Source organism: Paramisgurnus dabryanus, chromosome 14, assembly GCF_030506205.2.
Source record: "Paramisgurnus dabryanus chromosome 14, PD_genome_1.1, whole genome shotgun sequence".
NCBI lineage: Eukaryota > Metazoa > Chordata > Actinopteri > Cypriniformes > Cobitidae > Paramisgurnus > Paramisgurnus dabryanus.
This window is the reverse complement of record NC_133350.1, coordinates 29,723,850-29,750,000: the sequence shown is the minus strand read 5'-3', so window position 1 is coordinate 29,750,000 and position 26,151 is coordinate 29,723,850. Positions and strand designations below refer to the sequence as shown.

Genomic DNA, 26,151 nt, shown 5'->3' with positions numbered 1-26,151 from the left:
CTCCCACTCCACTCAATCTCCCAGTAACAGCGTCCACATAAACTCTCTCTACACAACACCTGAGACCAAGAATCAAATCTGTCTGGATGATCAGGATACTGCTGAAGTATGTCAGTTTCTGTAGCCGCTCTGTTCTCTTCAGACAGACAGACAGATACGTTTATGTGCTGTGTTTGGATCCAGAGAGAACCATCTGAAATCTGAGGAAGATAACTTGTTTAATTAATATAATAACATTTTTATGTATACAGCTAAATGTGTCTTGAAATATGAACTATGATCTGAACTAGTTCCTTTTAAAATTTGTGAACTGTGAACTGAACTAGTTCATGTAGAAAGGGAACTTTCCCAACACTGTGCATCACGTGTCCTGTCAAAATAAGTACCTGCTGCAGACGCTTTAAAGGGGTTTATGATAAAAGACGCCTCAGGTTTGCTCTATCTGAAGGTTCAGAGCTCAGGTACAGAGCTTCCTTCAAGGACAGCAAGCCAAGGTTGTTTACCATTAATCATTAAGACTGAATGTTGACTTCGGATGTACTGCATCCGCCATGTTGATAAATCATGTGACCTGCGTCATCATAACAACAAGTCAGTCATTAATTGAAATGAGGTTAAACTAGAGCAATTTAAACACAAGGGACAGCTGTTTAATATATGTATTAGGATTTGAATAAGCCGTGATATAGTTTTCGGGCATTTTTGAATAAAACAACGCATCTCAACGCCTCTTCTTTATCTTTGGAAAATTTCTCTCTTGGGGATCACAGGATGGCAAGTGTCCATTGAATGAACACTTTGGGATCTTGCCAGAAGTAGTAGGTCATCTAGGTATTTTTCGCCTACTGTTTATCGAATACTATGAATTCGGACATACCACTCACCTCGCCTACTGTTTTTTGCCTAATAGATGATATGGAAGTAGACGGTTTCGTACTCAATGCGAAGTATTGCCAGTTTACCTGCCTTATCATGTGTTTATTTCATTGTCTGTTTGTTAGCCACGTGTATGACCATTTCCTGCCTTGGTATTATTGCCTCTTGGTATAATTTGTGGCATGAATTGGACTGTCTAATTTCTGATTTGGATTACGTTTTGGGTTTGTCTGCTTTTGGCTGTTTTTAATAAACAACTGCAAAATGGATTCAAGCAAGGCTTCTGCCTCATCATCATTACATATAATGTGTTTGTGTTGTTGTGTCTTACACTGTAGGAACTCCACTCTGATCTTGGGTTCATTGGGAATAATTTCAATGTATGAAACTATAGAAAACAAAGTGACATTATTAGATTAATTCTCATGTAAAATCTTGATAATTTTAATCAGCTTTGTATTTCTTTTGTTATATTTTACGCTACTGTAGGACTTAGAGTATTAGTTATAGATGTCTATTTACCTTTGCCAGATATCTTTTCAGTCTCTTCTTTGCAGAAATCCTCCATCTTTTTTTTAAGTTTAGTGACAGATTCTCTCACATCAAAAAAGCGAAAAGAACTGACAGTGATTTCCTCTGTAGACTCAGGAGATGTAGAGACAGACTGAAAACTCTACGTGAACACAACACAATGACAAAAACTTAAGTTTCTTCACACCATAAACTTACAATACAACACACCAAAAATGACAATCTGATTTGTGTTCATTTAATTAATTTTACTGAGCCCTTCAGCCTGATCTTTTCTCTTTTAGCTTTTGTGGTTTACACAAATCTGAAATTTTACATACACTGTTAGATGTCGCTGTAGATTTAGCAGTACATTACTGTAAAAATCCACAGTACTATACTGTATGTATACATTACAGTACAGTACTGCAGTTCATAATGCATTCTGGGTAAATTTGTTTGAGCGGGAAAATTTTACAGTATATTTTGGTCTTGATGTAACCTGTAGCCATTGCTGTAATGTGCCAGGTGTACTTGCAATAATCAGAGAAAGTGCGCCAGAGTCAAATCACACAGAGGGAGAGAGAGCACAACTCCTGGCTGCAGCTGAAGGAGGATGATTGATTTCTGGCAGTTCGGTAAGTTTTAAATATTTCTGTTTCATGAAAACTTAATTTTTAGTTTAAGAATGTTGTCAATAGTTTGTCACAATATTGTTTTAAACGTGCAATGAGAGAAAAAAACGGTCGCCAACAAAGTTTCAATCTCCCTCAGAAAGTAAGCTAACGTTACACACAGATGTCTACCGCTGCTTTAACTCGCTTTACACCTTTTTTAATGAATATAGGGTTGTTTTAACTAAATTATGAGGGTTTTGGTGAGTTTATATTGTGTAAGTTCGACTGTTTGGCAAGGCTGACTCGTGGTTGTAAACAGACAGGACTTGACACGCCGTACACATCATACTGTAGTACCGCAGTCCTCCTCCACAGACGTGAAAACAAGAAACCTCATATTTAACTGGATACATGCATCGAACTCATCGCAGCTTTAACTTCGACCAAATATCATTCAGACCTGGGCTCATCTTAATATCAGATGAACGAAAGGGATTGCCGCGCGTATTGTTGTTATTATATTACGGTATATCAGCAAAAGCAGAGAATATCTTCTCTAAAGCGTTTTACACGTCCAGTAAGTTGTCCAATACATTTTTATGGCATATTGTTTCCACCACTTCAGATGCATTACACGCTGTATATAAGTTTCCAAAACACATCAAATCAATGCACGAAAAGAGAATGGGCTCCGCATTTACGTACCTTTGTCTTCTCGTCTCTGTCATCTGATCCTTCATCGCTGGATGTAAAATAGTCCATAATAACATCGTGTAGGAAACTGGCATCACCAGGATTGCTCAGATTTACAGATGTGGCCTTTAAAAATGCGCGTTTCTGAGAGCAGAATGCCGCGGAGACTTCCGAAATTCTGCGAGATCCCGCAGAAGGGGAGTTCGGTGGGGGACGCAGGAAATATAAAAACCTGTAGAGGGCAGGCGTGTTTCATGTAGGCCATACTGACGACAATGTGTGTGCTCGACTTCATGCTTAGCGTATACTGTATGATATTGAAGTAACATGACACGGATTATCAATGTTTAGGCGATAGACTTTGATGTCATACAAATGCATGCTTTTTGGCAAACATTTTGTTGGCGAAGTTTTCTTTTGCCAGTTACATAAACAGTCACATATTCTTCATAAAAATCGGACTCAAACGCGCATCATTTGTCTTATTTTTTCCGTGTACTTACAGTAGAAGAGACGTGATGTATGATAATCGAGTCTAATAACAAAATAATTCGCGAAGACCTTTGAAGAGACCGAGCGCATTTACGCAATATCATTAACTAGTTTATCTAATTTTACATTTAGTTCATTTTTGCATCTGAACGTTTTAATAGCTTTAACATGTACGGTGCGCTTTTCTGCATTACTGAACAGTAGGCTACTTTTTATATTATCATGTTTCCCTTTACATGGTATGAAACACGATAAAAAGTATGCATTGGTGTTTAATACATTTCACTGAGAATTTGTATAATATGTTATACTTTTGTACTAAGGAAATAAAATCATATTGTGAGTGTAAATATTCATAAATTGGAGGAGTTTCTGAGGTGTTTGTCATCGGCAAAATGTGCAGTTTCTTTGTTGCTGATTAAAAACCGTTGGCTATGTGATTGTTTAAAATTGACATTTTTTCTACTTATTATTAATTTATTTTTTGCCTACATTTACTCAAATAATATCAATGTGAAAATATAAGTAATTCATACTTCAAGTTAGGCGTAAAACTTACACATTTTTGATGTCAAATAGAAATAATAATAATTTGAAATATGCAATTATTACAGTTTAAAAAACTTAAATATATTACTCTGACCTTTTTAAATATATTGACTAAAATAATCTGTAAATGTAATACTTATATTATTAAGGCGTATACATCAAATAATATATGTACATTTTACACAAAATATCTGTTCTATTTTAAGTAATTTATTTTCCAACTAAAAAAATCGCATAACTGCATTAAGAGATTTTATTAAGTTACTTTAATCATTTATTTTATGGATATTTACAAAGCCACTGAATCATTTTTAACAGTGTGTACATTATGACCTTACGGTAGACTATTATTAAATGCATATAAATAAAAATATGTAAAACTAAATAAAAAATATATCATACACGGACTGTATGTAAGCATACGTTTTCTTGTTCGGTGCACGTGGGTTTAAATGCCGTTTTTCTAAAGAAGAATTTTAAAACTTTATTGGTGGTATTGAAAAAGAATTGGAAAAACAAATTCCAAGTCCAGGCACTCAGTAGGATGCAAAAGTTAAAAAGCCTTTATTGATATTCAAGGGCTAAAACATTAAAACACCAACGCGTATCGGCCCACTGGCCTTCATCAGGGTGTTGGTAACAAACAAACTTTATTGGTGGTAGTTGAGAAGAATTCCTTTTTCCATTTCTAAATCATTTTGAGCGCAATATAAATATATCATATTTTTATTCTTATTATATAAGAATACGCAATTTTTACAACATTTTTAACATATGGAAAATATACGTTATGTTGTGTGAATTTCCTAATTACAAGCTTTTGATGAAATTGCACCAAAACTAAACGTGCATAAAAACATAAAAAAGCAATTTAAATAAGCGAAAAATCTTTTTTATGAGCTCAAAATGTTGAATATAATGTGCTATTGCTGAAAATTGCCCATCTCTAAAGGAGAATATTCATCTTTAAAGTTGAAGAAACAAAAAAGTACTGACAAGCATTCTCAAATATAGCCTATATATTCTGCAAGCACTCAGTTGAGAACAATTCCATTTTCCATTTCTAAATCATTTTGAGCGCAATATAAATGTATCATATTGTTATTCTTATTATATAAGAATACGCAATTTTTACAACATTTTTAAGATATATAAAATATACGTTAAGCGTGTTGTGTGTATTTCCTAATTATAAGCTTTTGATGAAATTGCACCAAAACTAAACGTGCATAAAAACATAAAAAAAATCATTTAAATAAGCGAAAAATCTTTTTTATGAGCTCAAAATGTTGAATATAATGTGCTATTGCTGAAAATTGCCCATCTCTAAAGAAGAATATTCATCTTTAAAGTTAAAGAAACAAAAAAGTACTGATAAGCATTCTCAAATATGTATATTCTGCAAGCACTCATTTATCCATAATGATGTAATTTATTTTTTAATAACATATTGTCGCTGTCGGGCAAAGATACTCTCTGGACACCAAGACCATGTCTATGGGTTCAAGAATAACAAAATATTGGCCATTTGAAACTCGAAAGTCATCACTTTATTTTGTCCCATTGTTTTCCATTTTGCGGGTGATAAAACTCCTGTGCACGTCGTTCAAATTCATTGAAATTTTGTTCACTTGTAGTTTAGCAAGTATGTATAATACAATTTCAATAATGTTTTTACACTGCACATCGTCTGAGGAAATCCGAAGTTGCGTCGAGGGGAACCAAGCTGACAGCCGCGACAGCAGAGATTGTCACGTAGTACCTACAAAAGGGTACCTGCAGCGATATCATTCTGGCTTGGTGGGATGTCAGCCAGCGAGAGTCCTCTGATTCTGGCCTTGTTCTTTTACTCCTCAGAGTCTAAAACCAGGAGGGCATATTAAGTATTCATTGTATTTTCATTTTAACAGAGCAGCTATGGTTGCGCGTTTCACACACCTCTCCAAACCACGTTGTTAACACTATGCTTGTTCGACTTCATGCGGCGCCACAAGAACCGACAGCCGGATGACGTCAGAGTACCGCGAAAATGATTCAAGAAATCATATTTCGCCTCGCTCTCGCGATACTGTGACGTCTTCCGGCTGTCGATTCTCGGGGCGCCGCATGAAGTCGAACAAGCCTATTGACAGCAGCAAAAGCTACGCATGCGCTTTTAACTTGTAAAACTCAAAGGTGTATGGGTAATGTAGTCTCTGCTCTCGGTGGGACGAATTAGGTAGCTTGCATTGTGAAGGGCGCTTTGAAAAGCGGCAGCGCAGCCAAAGGATTAAATTAAGCCTCTGATTTAAACAGATGTGCAAATGAGCGTTCTGGTACGCTAGAAGTACGTTCTGGGCGCAGGGAGAGGTGGTGGTACGCAAGAGCTATATTTGGAAGTGGCGGTACTGAGTACTGGCGCCTACCGGCCCACATTAAAGCACTGGCGGTAGCAAAGGTAGACGGCCCTTTGAAAAGCAAAAGAAACCTGATAAAAATGAGAAACCCACACTGAAATAAATTGGAGTAGGATTTAGGCTACTTAACAAAATCTAAACATTTTTCACTCAGAAAAGGCTAGTAAATATAAACAAAATTATCAGCAGCTTTAACTTTATTACTTTTTTAATTTTAATTCACTCTTTGTTTCAGCGATGTTTATAAATATACTATATTTTTGCATTTTGATTACAAACTGTTCTACACTGAAAAGAAACTAATGTAATCTTCATGATTTAATCACGTAAAACACAAGTCTAAACACAAGCACCACTTTTCTGAATGATGATAATCACAAACATCCCAGAGTTTGTAAACCAATTGTTTGTAAACATATTTAATGCTAACTACTTAAAAATTCAGAAAATATTTTTTACAGTGTATAAATAAAAAGACATGAAGGAAGTTAATTCCAAAATGTAATTAATTGTACATGGTTTAGCTGCTTGTTTTAGCAGCTACCAGTGACACAGAGTCAAGAAATTAAAAACCACCCACCCCTAGGTCTGCCAATTCTTTGCCAACCCCCAATGCTAATCGATCACCTCATCATCAGGGAATCAAAAGAAAACCGGTTTATCCAGTTTTCACCAGCGCGTTGGGTTTTAATTTCAACCCTTGCAGTTTCTTTGTTAAAATGCTATTTAAGCAAATAGGCCTAATACATACGCTGTATGTTATTTTAAATGAATGTTTATAACTTATAAAATTAAGTGGATATCAGGTAACTTAATTTGACATATGTTGATATAACCTAGGCTCTTTTTGTTATGAAACATGTTCAATGGTTACAGTGCCTCATGGTGGGGTTGAACCCCTGGTTCAGTTTACCCCATCTGGTTCACTTTGCCCCACAGCCACCGTTTTGGAAAACTGCCTAGCTTAGTAATTCAGGCTAATCTTTAGCTAAATCATTCACATGGTTTTATACATTAGCCTATCACCAATATGTATGGTATAAATATTTAGACCTGGATAAATCTACTTTGACATAACAGCCATTATACCTGGTATGTATACATTTTACTTTGATAGGATAAAAACTTTTTTTTTTTTTTTTTTAAATCATACTTTAATCATAACTCTTTAATTTGTCCTTCTCTTTAACATAGCCAAATATAAATTATGGTTGCTACCTGTATTTGTGGTCACACGGCTACAAATCTGTATGGTTGCCTAGATAAAGGGGGTGGGTCAACTTACCCACTGGCTCACTTTGCCCCACTCTCCCCTACTTGGTATTGAGAAACGGGCATTGTTTATCGAAGCCGGAGCGCGAGCTACAAACTACAGAGCGAGTGCGCGGGTGCACAATGGTGAAAGAGCAACACACGATGTAAATAACTAAACCAGTGCTCGCAGTACAGACACTTTATATTTTAGCGTACTGCGTACCTTCACTTTCTTTTGCGTGCCACCACTTCTCATGTTGCTGGTACTTTGCCTTAAAGAGTCAAAGGGCGTTTCTATGTGGCGCTGCGCAGACAGTTCGGCAACTAAGACATCAAAGTACCGCGAGAGCAAGTCGAAATGTTACAAATGGTCCGACTTTACCTTTGCTCTCGCGGTACTCTGATGTCATACGCCGACCAGTCAGCGCCGCACCATTTAAAGTCGAACACACAAAGCGTCAAGGCAGGGCCGCTGGAAGTCATTTTGAACAGGGGGTGCTGTGAATTTTTTTAACCAAAAAACCTATGAGCCTATAGGCCTATTTAAAATACATTTTAAAAATAAATACATTGAGATTTACTACTTTATTGTCATATACACTTCAGGGCACACAGCCAGGGTCTGAAACACAGACATCATCAGTTCTCAGATGAATATGCGCTATTAATCAGAAGCAAAAATACTTATCCCAGGGGGAATTACTTTCGTTACAATTTACATACAACATATAATATTATAACAACATATAATATTAATTAAACTTCACAGTTTTCAATGTCCATGCGGACGAACATATTTTACTTTCGTTTTTAAGTTAAGATCACACGTCGATTAACAGATGTAAAATATTCTTACATTAACATACCTAGTATATTTTTATATAGATCTTTTTTTACTAAATAGTACTATTACTGTCTTTTTTAAACATATAAATAATTCATAATTTGAACAAAAATAATAATGGGTTTAGTTCTGATATTGTATACTTTTAATAAGAAAAACATGGTGTATAATTACATTTTTAGAATAGGCTTTATATAAGGTTTGTACTGTAAAAATACTTTATTTGTTACAAACAAAAGATAAAGAATTTACAAACGTGTGGAGAGCCATTTCAGCACTTGGACAGCGAAATGTTTTTTTTAAAAGCATTACTTAAAATGTTTTCTCATCTCACCATATCTACAGGTGCAGAGTCATTATATACAATAAATCCGTTGGGTAGCATTTAAAAAAAAACATTTAAAAGTAGATGCATTTGTTTAAAGCAAAGCATTTATTTACTTAGCTACAGATGAAGCAGCTCTTTGCGCCTTCTAACGTCTCATAATTGGTCATCATTTATGTCCAAGAGACTCAATAATAATCTGTTACATTTTAATCCTTTAATTTTTCATATTAAAAAGCGTTTTTGTGCTGCTGCGCATCCATGTAATAAACAAACCCGCGTTGTCATTCCGTTAATACGCATATTATCAACGCGCTCTTTACTCGAACAGAAAAAACTCGCCTCGCGAATTGCGCCGGTTGTATAGAGATTCCAAAGTCTCTCATGAGCTAGAGGACAAATATCCAGGGAGTTCAGTATTTCTGTGTGGGCATGCATCAGGGAAAGGTGTGTGAGTCTTTTCTGGGTCATGGTGCTGCATACCAATGTCTTCAAAAGATGCAAGGCGGAGAAAGTGCGCTCGGATGAGGCCACGGATAGGCACAGTAATGAAATTAAAATCCAAAATACACGTAATAACCTACGTGTGTCAAAAATAATTTCCTAAAATATTCATAAGTAATATATCAATTGTGCAAAATATTTTAACCTAAAAAAAATATATTTCTCGCCTTCCCGCGACCATGCGTCAAGGTCTGGAGGAAAATGATACCTGCCCGGATCCCACGCACGCATCTGCAGTTATATACATTTTACAAAACCAGTATTCATTAGATTTTAAGAACTTTTTTGCCACTTTTAAAACTGTAAAACTAAATAAAAAAGATATCATATGCCGAATAAGCATGTAAGCATATGTTTTCTTGTTCGCTCCACGCAACACGGGTTTAAACGCCGTTTTTTTTCTAAAGAATAATGTTTACACTTTATTGGTGGTGGTTGAGAATAATTTATATTGCTTGCAGAATAATGTATATTGCATTTTAGCGCAATATAAATGTATCATATTGTTATTCTTAAATTAAAGAATACTAATATATTTTTTACAACATTTTTAACTTTAAAACATACATATAAAGATGCTTTGTACAATAGCTTTGCTTCTGACAACAATTTTCTGTAATAAATCAGTAAATGAATCACAAAATGTGTTGAAAGTGGCGAATAAAATGCTTGTCAATTCAAACAAAGGTGTATAAAACCGCTTTAATTAACAATAACTAAACTGTGCTCTTTTGCATACCTCTACTTTTCTCATGTCTTTCTTTATACCACCTTTATCTTTTTAAAATCTTGCCACTTTTAGAAATAATTTGTTTGCATTTTTTGTATACTGCACACTTTATTTGCATCAACTATACCCATAATAACATTTTCTACGTTTTTCTTTCAATAAGGAAATCTGTTTATTGTTATGAATAACGGCTGAAAGGATAAAAAAAAATCATAACACTGACTGCCTATATGCGCAAGAAAGGTATTATTAAAGTTTTAAATATGTAAAACTAAATAAAGATATCATATGCCCACTGTACAGTATGTAAGCATAGGCCCATGTTTTCTTGTTCGCTCTGCGTGGGTTTAAACGCTATTTTTCTAAAGAATATTTTTTTTTACTTTATTGGTGGTGGTTGAGAAGAATTCCTCTTTCCATATGTATAGCATTTTAGCGCAATATACATGTGTCATATTATTGTTCTTAATATATTAAGAACAATAATACTAATATATTTTTACAACATTTTTAACTTTAAAACATGTATTTTTATACCACATGAATCTCTTTAAAATAGTAATACTTTTAGAAAAACGGACATAATTATTAATATTATGAACAAACAATGAAACGGTGTCAAAATTCGACAACACAAATAATTAAGATATTCATTGTAAATAGAGTTAAGGGTATTAGGCTCACACTAAATTCTTTGTTGCACTTAGTATAAATGCCCATTGCACGTACAGTCATCTTAATAAATGTATGCGCTGTTATGCTGGCAAGAAGGGGTTGACGTCACTTTGCTGTTTTAATAGAAATATTAAATATTCAGCAATGCCCTTATTAACTTCTGGAAACAACCGCAATGACAACGCATATAAAAATGTAGTTTTTTATGCGCCACCTGGTGGATTTTCTGTGAAGCGAAACACATTAAGGGAAAAGGGAAAGTAGCCCCCCCGAAAACACTTGCAGAATTCTGCGTGACTCCGCGAGACGATTTGGCGAATGCCGCGGGAGAAAACGCGCGTTTTTAAAGGCCACATCTGTAGGCGATCATGTTTATCTTTAAAGTGAGCAGCTAGCTACTAACTTGTTAAAAAACTTTGCGTGAAATAGTGTTACACCGCAGCCGGTCCGGGTAAAACATTAAAGGGACAGTCTTTTTACCTTGTCACTATAAATCGCTATTTTCTGCACTAAACGAGACATTTTCAGAGATTTTCTGTAGACAAGATGTTATAATTAAAAAAAGACTTATTTAGATATTTAGATATAATATAACAACTAATATATATATATATATATATATATATATATATATATATATATATATATATATATATTTGTTTTACAACTGACTTAACACTTACAGTAATGTTTTATTTGTTAGCATAGCATGATATTAGATTTAAACACTTAATACATTTTTTAATCAATCACTTTGTCTCTGCACAATGAACATTATCAAATATTATTAATGTTGTAAAATATATTGTTCATTGTTAGTTCATATTAGCTAAGGCATTACCAAATGTTAAGGAATAAACTCTTATAGTAAAGTGTTACTAAATTTTCTTTTACCATTTCCTTCACAATGTCTACTTATTTCTATGGCTAACAGATTTTGTAACATTTGTCTTTTTTACAGTCTTACCATTGCTTGTAAGCTGGATTGGGTAAGATGGATCATCTTTAAAGGCACCAGGCAAGTACATGATGTACAGTTACAAGTCATGTATTTTTTTGACTGCAATATTAAATGCTTTCACGTCACATGCAAAATTACACAGGAATGTGGCTAATCACTTTTTATTTGTCGTTTACATGAGTGTCCTTGCACTTTATCAGGAGTTAAGGCAGATGTGGAGGCACAACGGGTGATACCAGACACACACCAAGCACATTATGTTCGGTAAGTTTGCACTTTACCACTACAGTTTCTTTAAATACCCATGTATACACTCATTCACTCATTCACACACAACACTGTAACACGACCATACACAACATGTACACAATTGTCTTAGTTTGCCATGTAGAAATATACAAACAGAAATATTCAGACTTTGGTTATAAGAAATTTAATTCAATAATTGTATTTATTTAGCAGAGGTGTCCCTGGACTTTATTGACAAAAGATTTTGTTTTCAGAATAAAAAGTTGTGTCCAAATCAGTAACAATTGTACTTTCTGTTCAGGACATTCAATCATGACAGGATCCAGGTGGATGCTGTCCATTGATGAAAGAGTTTGTTCAGCGGTAAGTGAATCTTCTGTATTTTAGTGAAATTAGGTGTGGAACAGTAGAATAAGAGCAAAAGGTTTCAGAATAGGAGTAAATTCAAGGCTGAGTTTAATTTTTTAAGAATCTTTTTCTATCTTATATTTGTTGACTTAATGTTTATGATATTTCTAACAGGTTTCTGGATAGAATGAATTCCAAAGATGGGAAAAAGTGCACATCCAGACAAGGAGCAAGCAAAAAGACAAGGAACTTGGTGCAGAGAAAAGCTGTGGCCATTAACCCCCATGTGAACAGCTTCATGCAGTCCCTGATTGAGTTCGAATGGACGACTTCAAAGTAAAGGCCACTGTGGTCTGTCTGCCACAGTTTAATGCATTTATTTTTAGTTTTAAATGAAATTCAAGTAGAATATTTAAAACTATGGGCCAGTGTTCTTTTTACCACAGTGAAATGTTACCTTTTAGTCGATGATGGACTTTAAACTGAAAACTTCAAACTATGGAACAGTGTTCTATTTGCCAGAGTTAAATATGTTACAGCAGGGGTCTCCAAACTTGTTTATACTTGTTGATTTTATTTTATGTTACTTGATTATATGTTTATTATTGTTTAAAATCTTGTTTTAAATATGTTTGTTTCAATTAAATGTTTTTTTAAATAAAATTTTGATACATACATTGCTTGGATTGCCTTTTAATTCATTATGTTTTAATTTAGCATTTTTACCATATTAATAACTATAGATTTAAACCTAAATCTCTAGCTATTTTATATAATATTATTGTATTAACTGTAATAAGTAATAAATAGTATTTATGGGTCAATATAGACATTACAGTAAATTACTGTAAAAATAGACTACTGTAATAAAATATTGTAAAATTACAGTACAGTACTGCTTTGTAACTATACAGTACTAGTTTGTGTACTGTAAAATGGTATTACAGTACAGTACTGTAAAACCAAAATACAGTAACTCACTGGCAACCGTGCTGCCAGTACCGTACTGTAAAAATACAGGGAAATCGTTAACAGTGTACATTAACAGTGCATCTTTCTTTAAAAAATATTTATTCAGAATATATTTTTATTTGAGCACAAACAATGAGAGGAGGCAGAACGTAACTTGCGTTCCCTTACGAAACGGAAACATCATGTTGATGAAAGACAAATTGGGAACTCGCTAGAGAGACCAATCTGCGTCGAGTGTAAGAGTTCAGGGGGAAAAGATAATGGCAATAGGAAGTTTCGGGAGAAGCAAACAGGTCTACCTCCAAATGCCTCCAGAACACTGCTCACGAGAGCTTGTTGACTGCATGAAGGAGTGCCCCCTGTTCTGAGGGCCACCTTGCCTGAAGAAAGGAAGGGTCTGATCATGGAGTAAAGGTCGACAGGTCGGTGTGAAGTGCGAAGACAGGGACAGCACAAAGAACAGGACTTTGTACTGATAAGTTCTCCCATCCAAAAAAATAATAATTTTCGGGGGAGAATGGAGACATGGAAGTACGCATCCTTCAGGTTCATAGCTGCAAACCAATCTTGGGGACGAATTGGAGATGTTTCTGCATCAGCATTTTGAAAAGTTGTGAAGTGCTTGGTTTAAAAAAAAACTCTGATCCAAGATTGGATGTAACCCACTGTTTTCTTGGGTTCAATGAAGTAGAGGCTGTAAAACCCTGATCTCATATCGGCTGGAGGGACCTGCTCTATTGCATCCTTCGCCAGTAGAACTGTGATAGCCAGTCAGACTGGATGAGTACTTATAGGCCCTTGAGGGGAGACATGGTTTGTGTTGTGTATGTAGTAGAAACAAAGCAGTCACAACCAAGGTTAACTATAACTTTCTTTAATAAACTTCTTTGCACCTGGTTCTCTTCCTCTCCTCCATACATACGTATTCTGTTGAATAACATAGGTGCATAGGGCCACTAACTGGGCAGGAGGTGTATTGAACTATACCACAGTTTGTCCCACCAGGTGGCAGCTACGTCCAGACACAATTGCATCATGACCAGCTCCACTGTGGGGCCCCCTATGTACCTCTTGGCTGCCCCACCATCAACAGTGGTGAGGGAAGAGTAGGTACCAGTGCAGTTTCTGGCAGTAAAAGGTGCCTTCCACAACCTAGTAAGCTCCTAATGCACCTCTTGGAAGAAAGTCACCCCTGGGCAAACATAGCCATCATCTCTGGATTGCCCTCAGAGGGAGGTAACGCATCTAGGTCATCCCTAGAGGGGGTAGGCTCACCACCATAGACATCTGGTTGTCTGCAGGAGAGCTGAAGGAAAGAGCTCTACAGGGATAGCACTCTTATTTTTCAGCTTTCTACTGGCTGTGGATTAGAAGAGTGAGGGGCCCCAAAAGGTTGTTTCCTTGTAGGAGAAGCCCTCACTGTAATCCTGAAGTTGCCCTGCCCGCTGCCCATAACAATGTGCTTGTGAGAAGGACCAAAAGTTCAAGGCAGTGAGACAGTACCTCTGCTGCTTTTCAGGTACTGGATCCTTGACTGTAAATCTGCGATGGCCATCTTCCAGCAGTGGGAACACGACTCATCCACGAGCGCTGCCTCAGCATGCTTAATGTAATTTTTTAAAGGACATGGAAACACCTGTGCAAGCTCTTTTAGAGAATTAGCTTTTTTGGGGCGGCAGTGGTTGAGTGGTTCATGTAGGTTGTCTACAAATAGGAAGGTTGGTGGTTCAAACCCCGGCTCCACCTGACCAAGTGTCGAGGTGTCCTTGAGCAAGACACCTAACCCCATCTGCTCCCGACGAGCTGGATGGCGCCTTGCATGGCTGACACCGCCGTCGGTGTATGAATGTGTGAGTGAATGGGTGAATGTGAGGCAAAATTGTAAAGCGCTTTGGATGGCCATTGGTCTATGAAAGCGCTATATAAATGCATTCCATTTACCATTTACCATTACCATTTACCATTAGATGTAGAAACAGGGGGGAAACAGAAACCACACCACGCCTTCTCGCCAACACCAAGAGAAAACCCTCGTCACACTTCTAGTCTGAGAGCAGTGAACAATTGAAGTGACCGACTGACAGGTAACATCACCTTCAAAATCTTACCAATGTTTTTTTCACAACTTACATGCCAAATACAATAAAATAAATAAATAAATACAAAAGAAAAGAAATGAAACTGTTGTTGCACTTTCCGTCAATAACACTCACAGTATCTCTTTAAAGTCAAGATGTATTTATGGTAATGTATGTTGTACTGTACAGAGTTGAATTACCTGAAGGAAACTGATGTGGTCTTTATTTTTTGAAAGTTTCTTCATCTCCTCATTTCTCCTCTTCAGATCATCAATCTCCTGCTGCAGTTTCTTCAATAGTTCTTCAGCTCGACTCACTGCAGTCTTTTCCCGATCTCTGATCAGCTGTGTCACCTCAGAGCGTCTTCTCTCAATGGATCGGATCATTTCAGTAAAGATCCTTTCACTGTCCTCCACTGCTGTCTGTGCAGAGATCTGTTAAAACACACAGAGAAAAACATTTAAATCAGACTGAAACTTAATCTGAAACACTTCTTCTATTTATGTTTCTCTATTGATCAAAACTCAAAACCGTGTGAGTCTTCACAGCCCCTCTTAAATTCTGAAGCTCCTTCTCTTTCTCTTTGATTCTCTGCTGGAATTTTCTCTGGTTGACCTCAAGTAGTTTCTGTTCAATAGAGAAATAACAGAAACTCAACTGGTCGGTTTGGGTTGAAGGAGATTAATTTACCAGTGAGAAATCTTCACATTCATTTGTACACAACACTCTCCAAGTTCCTGCGAGCATACGTCATCAAGGTTTAATATTTCGTGTTCAATTCTTACATTTCAAGGTAAGTATGAAACTACAATGATTGTATATCTTAAAAGAAATAAATCTTAATTTTCTAATATATTTTAACTCAAATGTGAGAACCTCGATGACGTTCGGGACGTGTCCGGCGGAACTGGCACGAATGGCCACCCTATGTGTGCTCATTCCCCTGACTACCCAGAGACGCTTGCTTGTGCTCCTGACTCAGCGAAGTTCCCTATCCTGAACTCTGCCCAGGGCTGGAACTAGAGGTAGTTGTGTCGGCCGTGATGGAGCTGGCCTTATGGTGCATCTGGGCCGCACACACCTCCCTTAACTTTTATAATGAGGCCCATGCTCTCACAGATTCTATTTACAGATGGATTCAGCTATTGTATTTTAATAAAAATGGTGTTGCTTATGTAGTTTGTGTTCCTTTACGAATAGGCATATCAATATTTATGTTTTTAAAATTACAAGCAAACTGCTATGTCTACACAACCGTAAACGTGCTGTGTTTATGTTGGTTATTCTGGTAATGTTATTCACTTTGTACTGCAACGTTTTCTCACTGGTGACATGAATGGGCTTCTGGTCTGTGCGTGTTCAGGTGTGACTTTGGATGGTGATTTGAATGGAGGGTGGGATCGTGGTTTCAGTGCTAGTAGGCTAAAGTTAGCAAAATCAGATACCCTGCCTGCTTAAAATATCAAAAAGAATATATTAGTAAAACTCTGTGCACTACTACACGTAAATATCCTATTCTTGAAACTTATTAAACAATAATTGGTGAAATTTAATGAAAATTAACAATTTTTGCAGTAAAAGTGTAGTCACCGTGTTTTTTTGTGTATTGATTACTATTAGCAAAACCATGGTTTTACTACAGTAACTATAACTATGGTTTTTGAACACCATGTCAAAACCACGATTATTTTGTTGTAACCATGGTTTTACTACAGTAACCATGTTTGTTTTTTGTTCTAACTGTAGTAAAACCACAGTTAATTTTCATTAAACATTAAACAATAATAATAAATATTCTAGATGCAGCCCTACATAAAGGATTAAAGAGTGGCTTATGCTAGTTAATAATCTTATCAGTGTTTTACATAATAGTAGACAAACATAATTACATAAGTATGTTGCATAATAATTTAAGATAAAATACAAATCTCATGATTTCTATATATTTCATATATTTTGCATATGTTCATACCTGTTTCTCAGTTCTCTCTGTCGACACTGATACAATGTCATGATTTGTATGTTCATTCATCGTACAAAGCAAACAAATACATTGTTGATCAGTGCGACAGAAAACAAGGAGTATATTATGTTTTGGGCAAATCATCTCCTGATGTCTCCTAGGGACATCAATCACTCGGTGTTGTCTTCCTGATTGAAGTTCTTCATGACGTTCAAAGTGAGTTTGACAGTAAGAGTTCCGGCACACCTGACAGGACTTGATAGCTTTGTATTTTCTCCCAGTACAGATGTCACACTTCACATCTTCAGGTCCAGCATAATTGAGATCAGATTGATCAGTCTCAAGGCTTGTCTTTTTCAGTTTCTCCACCAGTTCAGCCAGTGTGGTGTTTTTATATAAAGCAGGTCTTGTATTGAAGGTCTGTCTGCATTGTGGGCAGCTATAAACTCCTCTCTGATTATCCTGATTCCAGTAGTCTGTAATACAGCTCATACAGTAACTGTGTCCACATGGAATGGTCACTGGATCCTTTAGGAGATCCAGGCAAATTGAACAGATGAACTGATCCTGAACCCATGAAATGCTCGCTTCTGCCATTTTACTGCATGTACAAGAAAAGTGACGCATTCAAAAGCTCTTAAGTAGTTTCGGTTTCTCTTTATGACTTAAAACTTCAAAACATAGGCAAGGTACTTTAGTGTTCGTTCATGAACTAAATGTCCTCTAGGTGTCAGTGTTACAAACTGACATCTTGTATTTTTAGGGTGACCATATGGCCTTATGAAAAATATGAGGTTGGGCCCCCTACCACACCCATTTTGCACCAAGCCAACCTAGCTATCCAAAATCTTTGTCTGAAATTTAATAATACTGACCTATTTGCTGAACTTAAAGAATATTTTCTTCACTTTCAAACGGTCAGAAGCAGAATTCTTTGCACATGTAAAAAATTCATTTTGTGCATGCAGTTTAATTAAAGTTAATTTTTTATTCCGATGTTTTACAAAATATATAACAATGTTTGCACCAATTAAATGTGCAACATTTTCTGTTTTATACTAAAATATGTAATATCCATTTATTAACTTACCATTAAAAGTTACAATTACATCTTTTGAGGTTTGGGCAAAAGTCTCACAATTTACATCCAGAACATGATGCATGATGGGATACGCTTAGCCTTGAATACCGCTCTGAAGCAGTATTCGAGAAAGTCTGGGTTCCACCACTGATTACCACCTTCAACTGGGAGAAGAGTTGGGGAAACTTCCCAGGGAAGAGCAGGTGAGATCGAGGCTTGCATGTGTACAAGTTACATTGTGGTAGTTAACAAAAAGTCAGCTAGCATAGTTTGCTAACAGGAGAATGCTGGCAAGTGGCTGCAAATTCAAGATCTATATTTGGACATAAATTACATCCACCTTATTTTCAGCGGTGATAAATGTAACCTACTGATTTTGAGTATTAGGTAGCAGTTGGCTATTACTGACACTAAATAAATTATATTTACCTTTTTTTTTAAAAAAAAGACTTATACTTTATCATCAAAGCCATCACTAATTTGGCAGTTTTTCATCTGATCTCACTCAGTGACTGACTGAATCTAGTCTTGAGGCTAGGTCAGACTGGACAAAACCATGCAGTGAATGTGTGGGGTGGGGGGGGGGGGAATTTAGCTGGAAATGCAGAAACAAGCCATAAATGTGTTTTATAATTTGTTGGTAGATACATTTAAATTAAAATGATTTTTGGGGCCCCAAAAGTGTGTGGACCATTAGAATCGGAGAAACAATGCAATTTGATAAAAACAAAATTTGAGCGAGAAAACCTATAAAAAAGCAGCAAAGTTTAGGATGCTCATCAAAAATAATCTAAAATGCTTTAAAATGGCAATAAAAATAGTAGTCAGGATGGCAAAGATTCAGCCTTTCATCACCTATTTATCATATACAAGGGAACATGAATCAGTTTGAATACATCCGAATACTTGATGAGATTATGTTGCCCTTTGCAGAAGAGAAAATGCCCCTAAAATGAGTGTTTTAACACACAAGCAAGAGGGCAAAATCTTGGTTCCAGACAAAAAGGATAGAGGTGAACAATGAGCATCCACAGTACGTCATTGTCGCCTTACAGCCCCCTGCAGTTGATGGTAAGCTGAGTCCCAGACCCTCTCACTCTCCTGGAACCAATGAGGGACTTCCAAAAGTTCCTTAGTCCAGGGGAACAGAGGTGGTTGGTAGCTGAGCACACACTGAAACAGAGTGAGACCAGTGGTTTGCAGATGGAAGTTTTGTGCGTACTCGGCCCAGGGAAGATATTGGCTCCAGGAGGCGGAAGGTTCAGAGGAATCTGCTCTTTTTCTTTATCTTCCTGTCTGTTTGCCCATTCATTTGAGGTTAATAGCTAGAGGAGAGACTAACAATAACATCTAGGAGCTTCATCAAGGATTTCCAACTTGGGATATGAACTGGGGACCACGGCCAGACACAATATCTTCAGAGATACCGAAGTATCTGAAAACATGTTGGAAAAGGAGTTCAGCACTTTACATGGCAGTGGGCCCTTAAGTGGTATTAACCGAATTGACTTGATGACATGATCGACAATGAAGATACATGTATTTCCTTGAGATGATGGAAAATCTGTAGCAAAATCCACTCCTAAATGTGACCAGGGATGATTTGGGATAGGAAATTAATGGAGTTTGCCAGAGGGAAGTCTACAGGGAGTTTTGAGATGGCACAATCCTTGCATCCACTCACGAACTTTCTGATGTCCTGAGCCATGTTGGGGCACTAGAAGCAATGTTTTAGCAGTGTGAGGGTTTGGTTTGCGCCGGGGTGACCACTGCCAGTAGAAGTATGTGCTTGGTGATAAACGGTGTATGATGGTTGAGTGGTACATAATTGTGATTAGGTGGAAAGCCCAGTGAGGCATACAAACAGGATAGAGCATCGACATTGCAATTTTTATTACCTGGACGATAAGTGATGATGAAGTGGAATCTTGTAAAGAATAGAGCCCAGCTTGCTTGTCAGGGGTTAAGTCGTTTCGCATCACGCAAGTATTGCACATTTTTGTGGTCTGTAAGTACTGTTGAGGGATGCCTCGCACCTTCTAGCCAATATCTCCATTCCTCTAGGGCTAGTTTAATGGTGAGTTACTTACGGTTTCTAATCTCATAGTTGACATCCGTCAGGCTGAATTTATGGGAACAGAAAGCAATGGAAGTAGTAGAGGTGGATTCCCCTGCTGCTGTGATAGGATGGCTCCAACACCTGTTGATGAAGCATCCACTTCAACAGTAAAAGGTTTCGTGGGATCTGTATGGACGAGTATGGGAGCAGACGTGAAAGCAATTTTGAGGATTTGAAAGGCTTAGTTGGCTTCAGGGGTCCAAGTAAGAGTTTTAGGTTTACCTTGGAGTAGCGTGGTAAAAGGTTGGACAATGGAGAAAATCCCAGAAATCTTTGAAGGTCTTTGATGGTGATGGGTGTTGGCCAGGATGTAATGGTTTCCCCCTTCCTCTTGTCCATACTCACTCCATCCTGGTAGACGTTGTATCCGAGAAATTGTATGGTGAATTGATGATACTCACATTTTTCTGTCTTCAGGTACATCTGGTGTTGGCGTAAGCATTGGATGACTTCATAACATAGAGATGGTGTTCTGCTGTGTTCTTAGAATAGATGTCATCAATGTCTTCAATACTTACTGGTTGACGAGGTATCTGAAGATGGAGTGCCTAAAATCTTGGAAGATGTTGGGGGCATTGACTAATCCAAATGGCATGACCAAATATTCAAAATGGCCAGTAGGGGTCACAAAAGTGGTCTTCCATTTATCTCAGCTTCGGATTCGAATGAGATTATATGCACTTCTAAGGTCAAGTTTATAGAAAAGGCATGGGATGGTGATGATGATGAAGAGGTAACTACAGAAAACAGGAAAGAAACAGTGATTGCTCCATCTCCTTAGCTCACTGGTGTCCCAAGAGAGCTGCGGATCATGTAAATCAGCCACGGTAAATACCCTAGTATGACATCTGCTGTTGAGTTCTCCAGAACCAGGAACTTGATGTTTTCTTGGTGAAGCACCCCCACTGTCAGAATGATGTTGGTAGTGCAGTAACAAATGGAGGTACGGTTTAGAGGCTGTCCAGCTACCGACTAAACTTGAGGATTCGGAGGTTTAAGCAGAGTTTTGAGGAGATTAAGTTGCCAGCTCAACCATAGTCGAGGATGGCTGTGACTATAAAGGAGGAATCAGACAGATGGAGCTTTACTTTTGTGGTTAATTGGGAGTAATTGTGAGATTCGGGTTGAACCATACTCACCAAGGATTGTGGAGGACGGATGGGACACTCGTTAATAGTGTCCGGCAGAGGCACATGGGTCAGCTGCCGTTGATGTTCTGACTGTTTCTGGAGACGATGGTTCTCGCTGGTGGAGGAAAGATGATGTGGGGGTCCTTTAATATCTTCACTGCAGGAATACATACAGTTTTCTGTATGGATGGCATATTGAATTAATCTTTCCAATCCCATGGAGTCATCGAATGCAGATAACTGGAGAAGTAGATCAGATTTAAGGCCATTGCGGTAGGTGGTGAGAAGGGCAAGTTCCTTCCTTCTGTTATGATACCACAGACAGATGTATACAAGTAAGTGTTTATTAAAATATAAGCCGATATCAACAGATGAAATGGTTGTGGCAGATGAGATAAACTATGGAAACATGAAACTCCACACATACACAATGACAGTCACAGATAACAGTTGAATTACTTTCCTTATCCTGCAAATTAACAGATGATGTAGCCGACAAAAGCAACTGGAGGATGAGAGGACAATCCAAATCTTATGACGGTAAGTACAAGTAGAATCAGGTAAGAAAGCATTATATACACACAGGAGTGTGGTATGTGTAAACGAGAGCAGACAGTGACTGTGAGGGAGAGTGTAGCTTTTATAGCATGCGCTGGCTAATGAGGGACAGGTGACGGTGATTAAAATTCTGGTGATTGTGCTCATTGAGGAAACTGATTTCCTTAACAAAATATGTCAACTTAATCATTTTAATCATTAATTAAATTCTGGTGACTCAAAACCATTACTTTAGTTGGATTAACTTAAGTTGATATTTATTTTATTTTATTATATAATAGGGACTCCCAAAAACTTAAATACTTTATTTCATTTAATTGAGTGCTCATGTAGCCGGTAATTGGTCAGTTAGTGTTCATATAATGTACTATAGGATATAATTTCTTCATCTTATCATTGTCTTTAGGTGTGTTTTATTTTATCTCATGTGTATACAGTATATTGCAGTGTTTTTCCTTGCTCATGGTCTGTTATTTAAGTCATGTGCTGTTATGCACATCGTGATCAAGCCGTGTTTATTCATCATTTCATGTTTGGATGACCTTTTTGTTGGATTCATTTATTAAACTCATTTTGCTGTACCTAGTTTTAGCCTTTACACAGTTTAGTTCGGCTTGTGATAAGATCTACTCTGGGATGATTTTAAATCATATTGAATGTGTTCTGCATTACTGCTGCATTTTCTTCATTACTGGGACTAAGTTAAAAAAAAAAAAAAAAAAAACTTTGTTGCATTTTTGTCCACAAAACTCAAACATGCACACACATGCTGCATATTATCAAAAGGTTTTTGAAGGTCATAGAAACATTTCAGTGATCCTGATTATTTGACCAGTCATGTGTGTTTTTATTTTACAACAACTTCTTCATTTTAGAGAAGGCAACTAAGCTTTTCAACCATCATTTAGATAAACAATCTTGACACATTCATGATGAAAAATTTGAGCAAGCTAAAGTTGCAAACTAAAAAACTTATTGGTTACAGTGTATGAAGAACAACAGACAACACATGCGAGGTGTACATGAGGTGTAATAGATGAAGAAATCACAACATGCTTTCATACTCGCTCATATAGATCTAGTTAAACATCATCAGTAAAGAGTCTTATTATTTTTACTAGAGAAGGTTTTGGTACAGTTGATGAAATGAAAAAAAAAATCAGCTGACTGATTCTACTGGAATGTAGAATTATGTACGATTTTTGAATACTTTATTACTGAAGCTTTAATGAAGTTTGGTGTTATTTTTTGCCAAATCTTTGTGGCACAGCCATGCTCCAGATCTGCCCGGGAACTGTTTCCCAGTCTCGAGACTGTATCCACTCCTCTGCTGACAGACCACTGCGAGCACCTCGACCAAACCTGGGGGAACATAAAAAGTAACAACAACACTTATAGACTTATAGGGCTTACAGATTTTATGTTAACAGCATATACCAATATTAAATGGGATATTTCATGTGTGGGTCATTCCCCAATTGGGGCCTATGACGTAATTTTGAGTTTTTCCAAAAAGCTACTTTTTCGAACTGATCCTGGAACTTTTGTTCGATTTGTGTGAAAATCAGTGTGTAGGATCTAGAGACACTCAGGGTACAAAATTTATGAAATTAGTGTCGATTTGCCAATAATTTTTTGTATACCGCATCAACTAATTTTACTTAGGGTGCGAAAAAACTTATTTGAGGCTGTATCATTGTCAAACTTCTGCCAATTGACGCGACACTTGGTACTTTGTGGTATATCAGGAACTGCGGGTGCATGCACATGTTTCATCACAGCGCCACCTAGTGGTCAGGCGAATGTTTTACATGCCTATAACTATGGCTGCGGTCAACGTATTTTCATACAACTTGTTTTCTTGGAGTCCTGAATCGTCCAACAATACCAAACATGGTTTCGCCTTATGCTTAGTCCTGCGGAACAAAGATTTGAATTCTCTCATCTTAAATCGTGAGGTTTTCCTACATTCTTTAAACTGCTCATCCAAACTCAACTTTATTTCTTTTTGTGCCCTTGTTCGGCTTGATCCCGGTTATTGCTGCTTGCAGCTATTTTAAGACTGTATTTTTTTATTTTGATTGAAGTATGTCAGATCTGCAAGTTATTAACATAACACTACAGACACTAATAAAGCATGACACGTGAAATTTTCAAAAATGTAACTACATTTAAGAAAATTCATAAGAAAGAATGTACTCAACATGCACCCCTCAGATCAACCAGTACCTGCAATGACCTTTACACACAATAGTCCATATAGAAGGGTCAACATTCATTGCTTTAACACATCTGACATGAATTAATTAAACAATTAAATTAAACTATACATGTTATATAAAATCTCGATTCATCATATAACCACTTGATTTGTGTTAAAAATTTTATATTGTTGCAGTTATATTCCTTGATAGCTCTCTGAGGTGCGGTGGGAACATGCACATTTGGTTGGAAGCTAACTAAATATGTATTTTTAAACAAAAATAGAATATTTGATGGTTTACTTGTATTTAACATTTATTTTCGGCTTTTGTAAAGTAGATTGCAAATGAAAAATTACCTGTGTAATATAATCTGTTTTTGTTTAGTATGAATAAAGCATTGCATCACTGTCTGTTCCACGTCCTTAAGAGGAACAGAGACTCAAATTCTCCATTCATACTAAACACTACAAACTCTTCTGGTAATAGACAATTTTACTGAATGTAAAAAAATTCTTTAAAAATACACACACCGCTGAGGCTGATGCAGCACTGAAGGGTTGCGTTCATATCTCTGAGAGCTGTGTAGTAAAGATTGCAACACTTCTAACAGAAGACGATCTTCCAATAGATCCTCCATCTGCCCTTCAGTGATCTGTTAGACACAAATGACATGCAGTATTTATTAGCTCTCTTAAAGGTCAATGTTTCAACCAAAAAATATTACACTTTCTGTTTAAAAAAAAAAAGATTTATGGACTACACTTCTCAGGTCAGATGACACATTTCAACCTCCAAGTTGAATTTACTTTAAAATTATTACATATTTGGCCATGCAACCACTGATCATTTTTTTTGAAACAGTGATATTATATAGATGATTTACTTAAAACAATAATATAAAATATTTACAGATATTCTTCAGTGGAAAAAGCACCCTAGGCCTTTAAAAGATTGATTTTTTTTACTGATTATCTATCAAAAAAAAACTTTTCAAAATAAATATTATTTTAGTCTCCACAATTAACCATCAATGGGGTGTAGAAAAGTTTTTACATTACTGTACCTTCCTTAAAACTACCAATACAGCATGTCAGTACAATTTTGCCTAAACTCCCCAAGACAAGTTTTAAAACAAGATGTTGAAAGCAGATGTTTCTTACCACATGATTTTCTATCATATTGTCGTCCGAGTCATCAGGTGATTCCCGAAAGTGTTTGCTCTGCTCTAGAAGCGCTTCTTTTGGGACGGACTGACTCAAATCGGTCATTACCAGTAACACACCCAATAACATGAACCACACGCCTCCATCCATTACTTAAATACCTCAGAAACAAAATGTAAATAAATTCTGCTGTGTATCTGTACTAGATATAGGTTATAAAAACCGCCGGTGTGTCCGTGCACAACCGTTTAAACTGGCCTTTGTGAATGTCCTTATATATCCTCCAACATCCCCTGAGACAGACAGAGATAAGTGATGTGCGTTTATTGAGTGGATGAGGAATGGTCCATTCTGTGATGCTGGGAATTTGGTAATGTGTGTATTAAAAATCCCACAGGAGCCCAGGCATTAACACAGTTTATTAAATGGATAACAGGGAAATTTATAGTTTAGCTAAACATGTAAATAACCCCACAATTTACTCACCCTCAAACCATCCTTGATGTATACGAGTATCTTTCTTCAGACGAACACAATCGGAGTTATATTAGAAAATGTCCTGGCTGTTCCAAGCTTTATAATGGTAGGAAATGGTCCTTCTGATTTGAAGCCAAAAAAGTCCATCCATCCTTTACAGAAGTAATCCACACAGCTTCAGGGGATTAAAAAAGGCCTTCTGAGGGTAATCGATATATCAATATTTATCAATATTTTAAACTATACAAACTTAAAGTGACACTTTGTAGTTTTTCAACCTTCATAATATATTTTCAAGACCCTTGTGATGGTACATCGACTTAAAATAGGTTGAATGGCATGTCTATCATAGCCTGACGGGGTCTGTATTGCTTTTACTCGTA

At 36.7% G+C, this 26,151-nt stretch overlaps 2 protein-coding genes and 1 long non-coding RNA gene across 3 annotated transcripts; 1 reads left to right on the top strand and 2 right to left on the bottom strand.

Annotated features, from left to right (window-relative positions):
- Nucleotides 1-5: 5 nt before the first annotated feature.
- LOC135719301 (tripartite motif-containing protein 16-like) lies at nucleotides 6-17,653 on the bottom strand. The gene is made up of 6 exons (XM_065241951.2): nucleotides 17,046-17,653; nucleotides 15,605-15,700; nucleotides 15,274-15,507; nucleotides 1,399-1,549; nucleotides 1,208-1,264; nucleotides 6-200 (listed from the first exon to the last, which is right to left on the bottom strand). The coding sequence occupies exons 1-6, from the start codon at nucleotides 17,631-17,633 to the stop codon at nucleotides 139-141; spliced, it is 1,188 nt and encodes a 395-aa protein (XP_065098023.1). The 5' UTR covers nucleotides 17,634-17,653; the 3' UTR covers nucleotides 6-138.
- LOC135719302 (uncharacterized) lies at nucleotides 1,586-12,700 on the top strand. Its single transcript, XR_010521065.2, has 5 exons — nucleotides 1,586-2,024; nucleotides 11,427-11,483; nucleotides 11,627-11,690; nucleotides 11,977-12,038; nucleotides 12,198-12,700. It is a non-coding gene; the product is annotated as an uncharacterized lncRNA (long non-coding RNA).
- Nucleotides 17,654-22,775: 5,122 nt separating the features above from the next.
- On the bottom strand, nucleotides 22,776-25,441 carry npffl (neuropeptide FF-amide peptide precursor like). The gene is made up of 3 exons (XM_065242139.1): nucleotides 25,289-25,441; nucleotides 24,659-24,780; nucleotides 22,776-23,286 (listed from the first exon to the last, which is right to left on the bottom strand). The coding sequence occupies exons 1-3, from the start codon at nucleotides 25,439-25,441 to the stop codon at nucleotides 23,166-23,168; spliced, it is 396 nt and encodes a 131-aa protein (XP_065098211.1). The 3' UTR covers nucleotides 22,776-23,165.
- Between the last annotated feature and the right edge of the window lie 710 nt (nucleotides 25,442-26,151).

Coding starts and splice junctions, on each gene's coding strand:
- LOC135719301 (XM_065241951.2), bottom strand. CDS start 17,633: ATGGCAGAAGCGAGCATTTCATGGGTTCAGGATCAGTTCATCTGTTCA. Junction 15,508..15,604: donor GGGCTGTGAAGACTCACACG/GTTTTGAGTTTT, acceptor GTGTTTTAACAG/ATCTCTGCACAGACAGCAGT. Junction 1,550..15,273: donor ACCACATCAGTTTCCTTCAG/GTAATTCAACTC, acceptor GTGTTCACGTAG/AGTTTTCAGTCTGTCTCTAC.
- npffl (XM_065242139.1), bottom strand. CDS start 25,441: ATGGATGGAGGCGTGTGGTTCATGTTATTGGGTGTGTTACTGGTAATG. Junction 24,781..25,288: donor ATATGATAGAAAATCATGTG/GTAAGAAACATC, acceptor TGTGTCTAACAG/ATCACTGAAGGGCAGATGGA. Junction 23,287..24,658: donor GTGCTGCATCAGCCTCAGCG/GTGTGTGTATTT, acceptor ATGTTCCCCCAG/GTTTGGTCGAGGTGCTCGCA.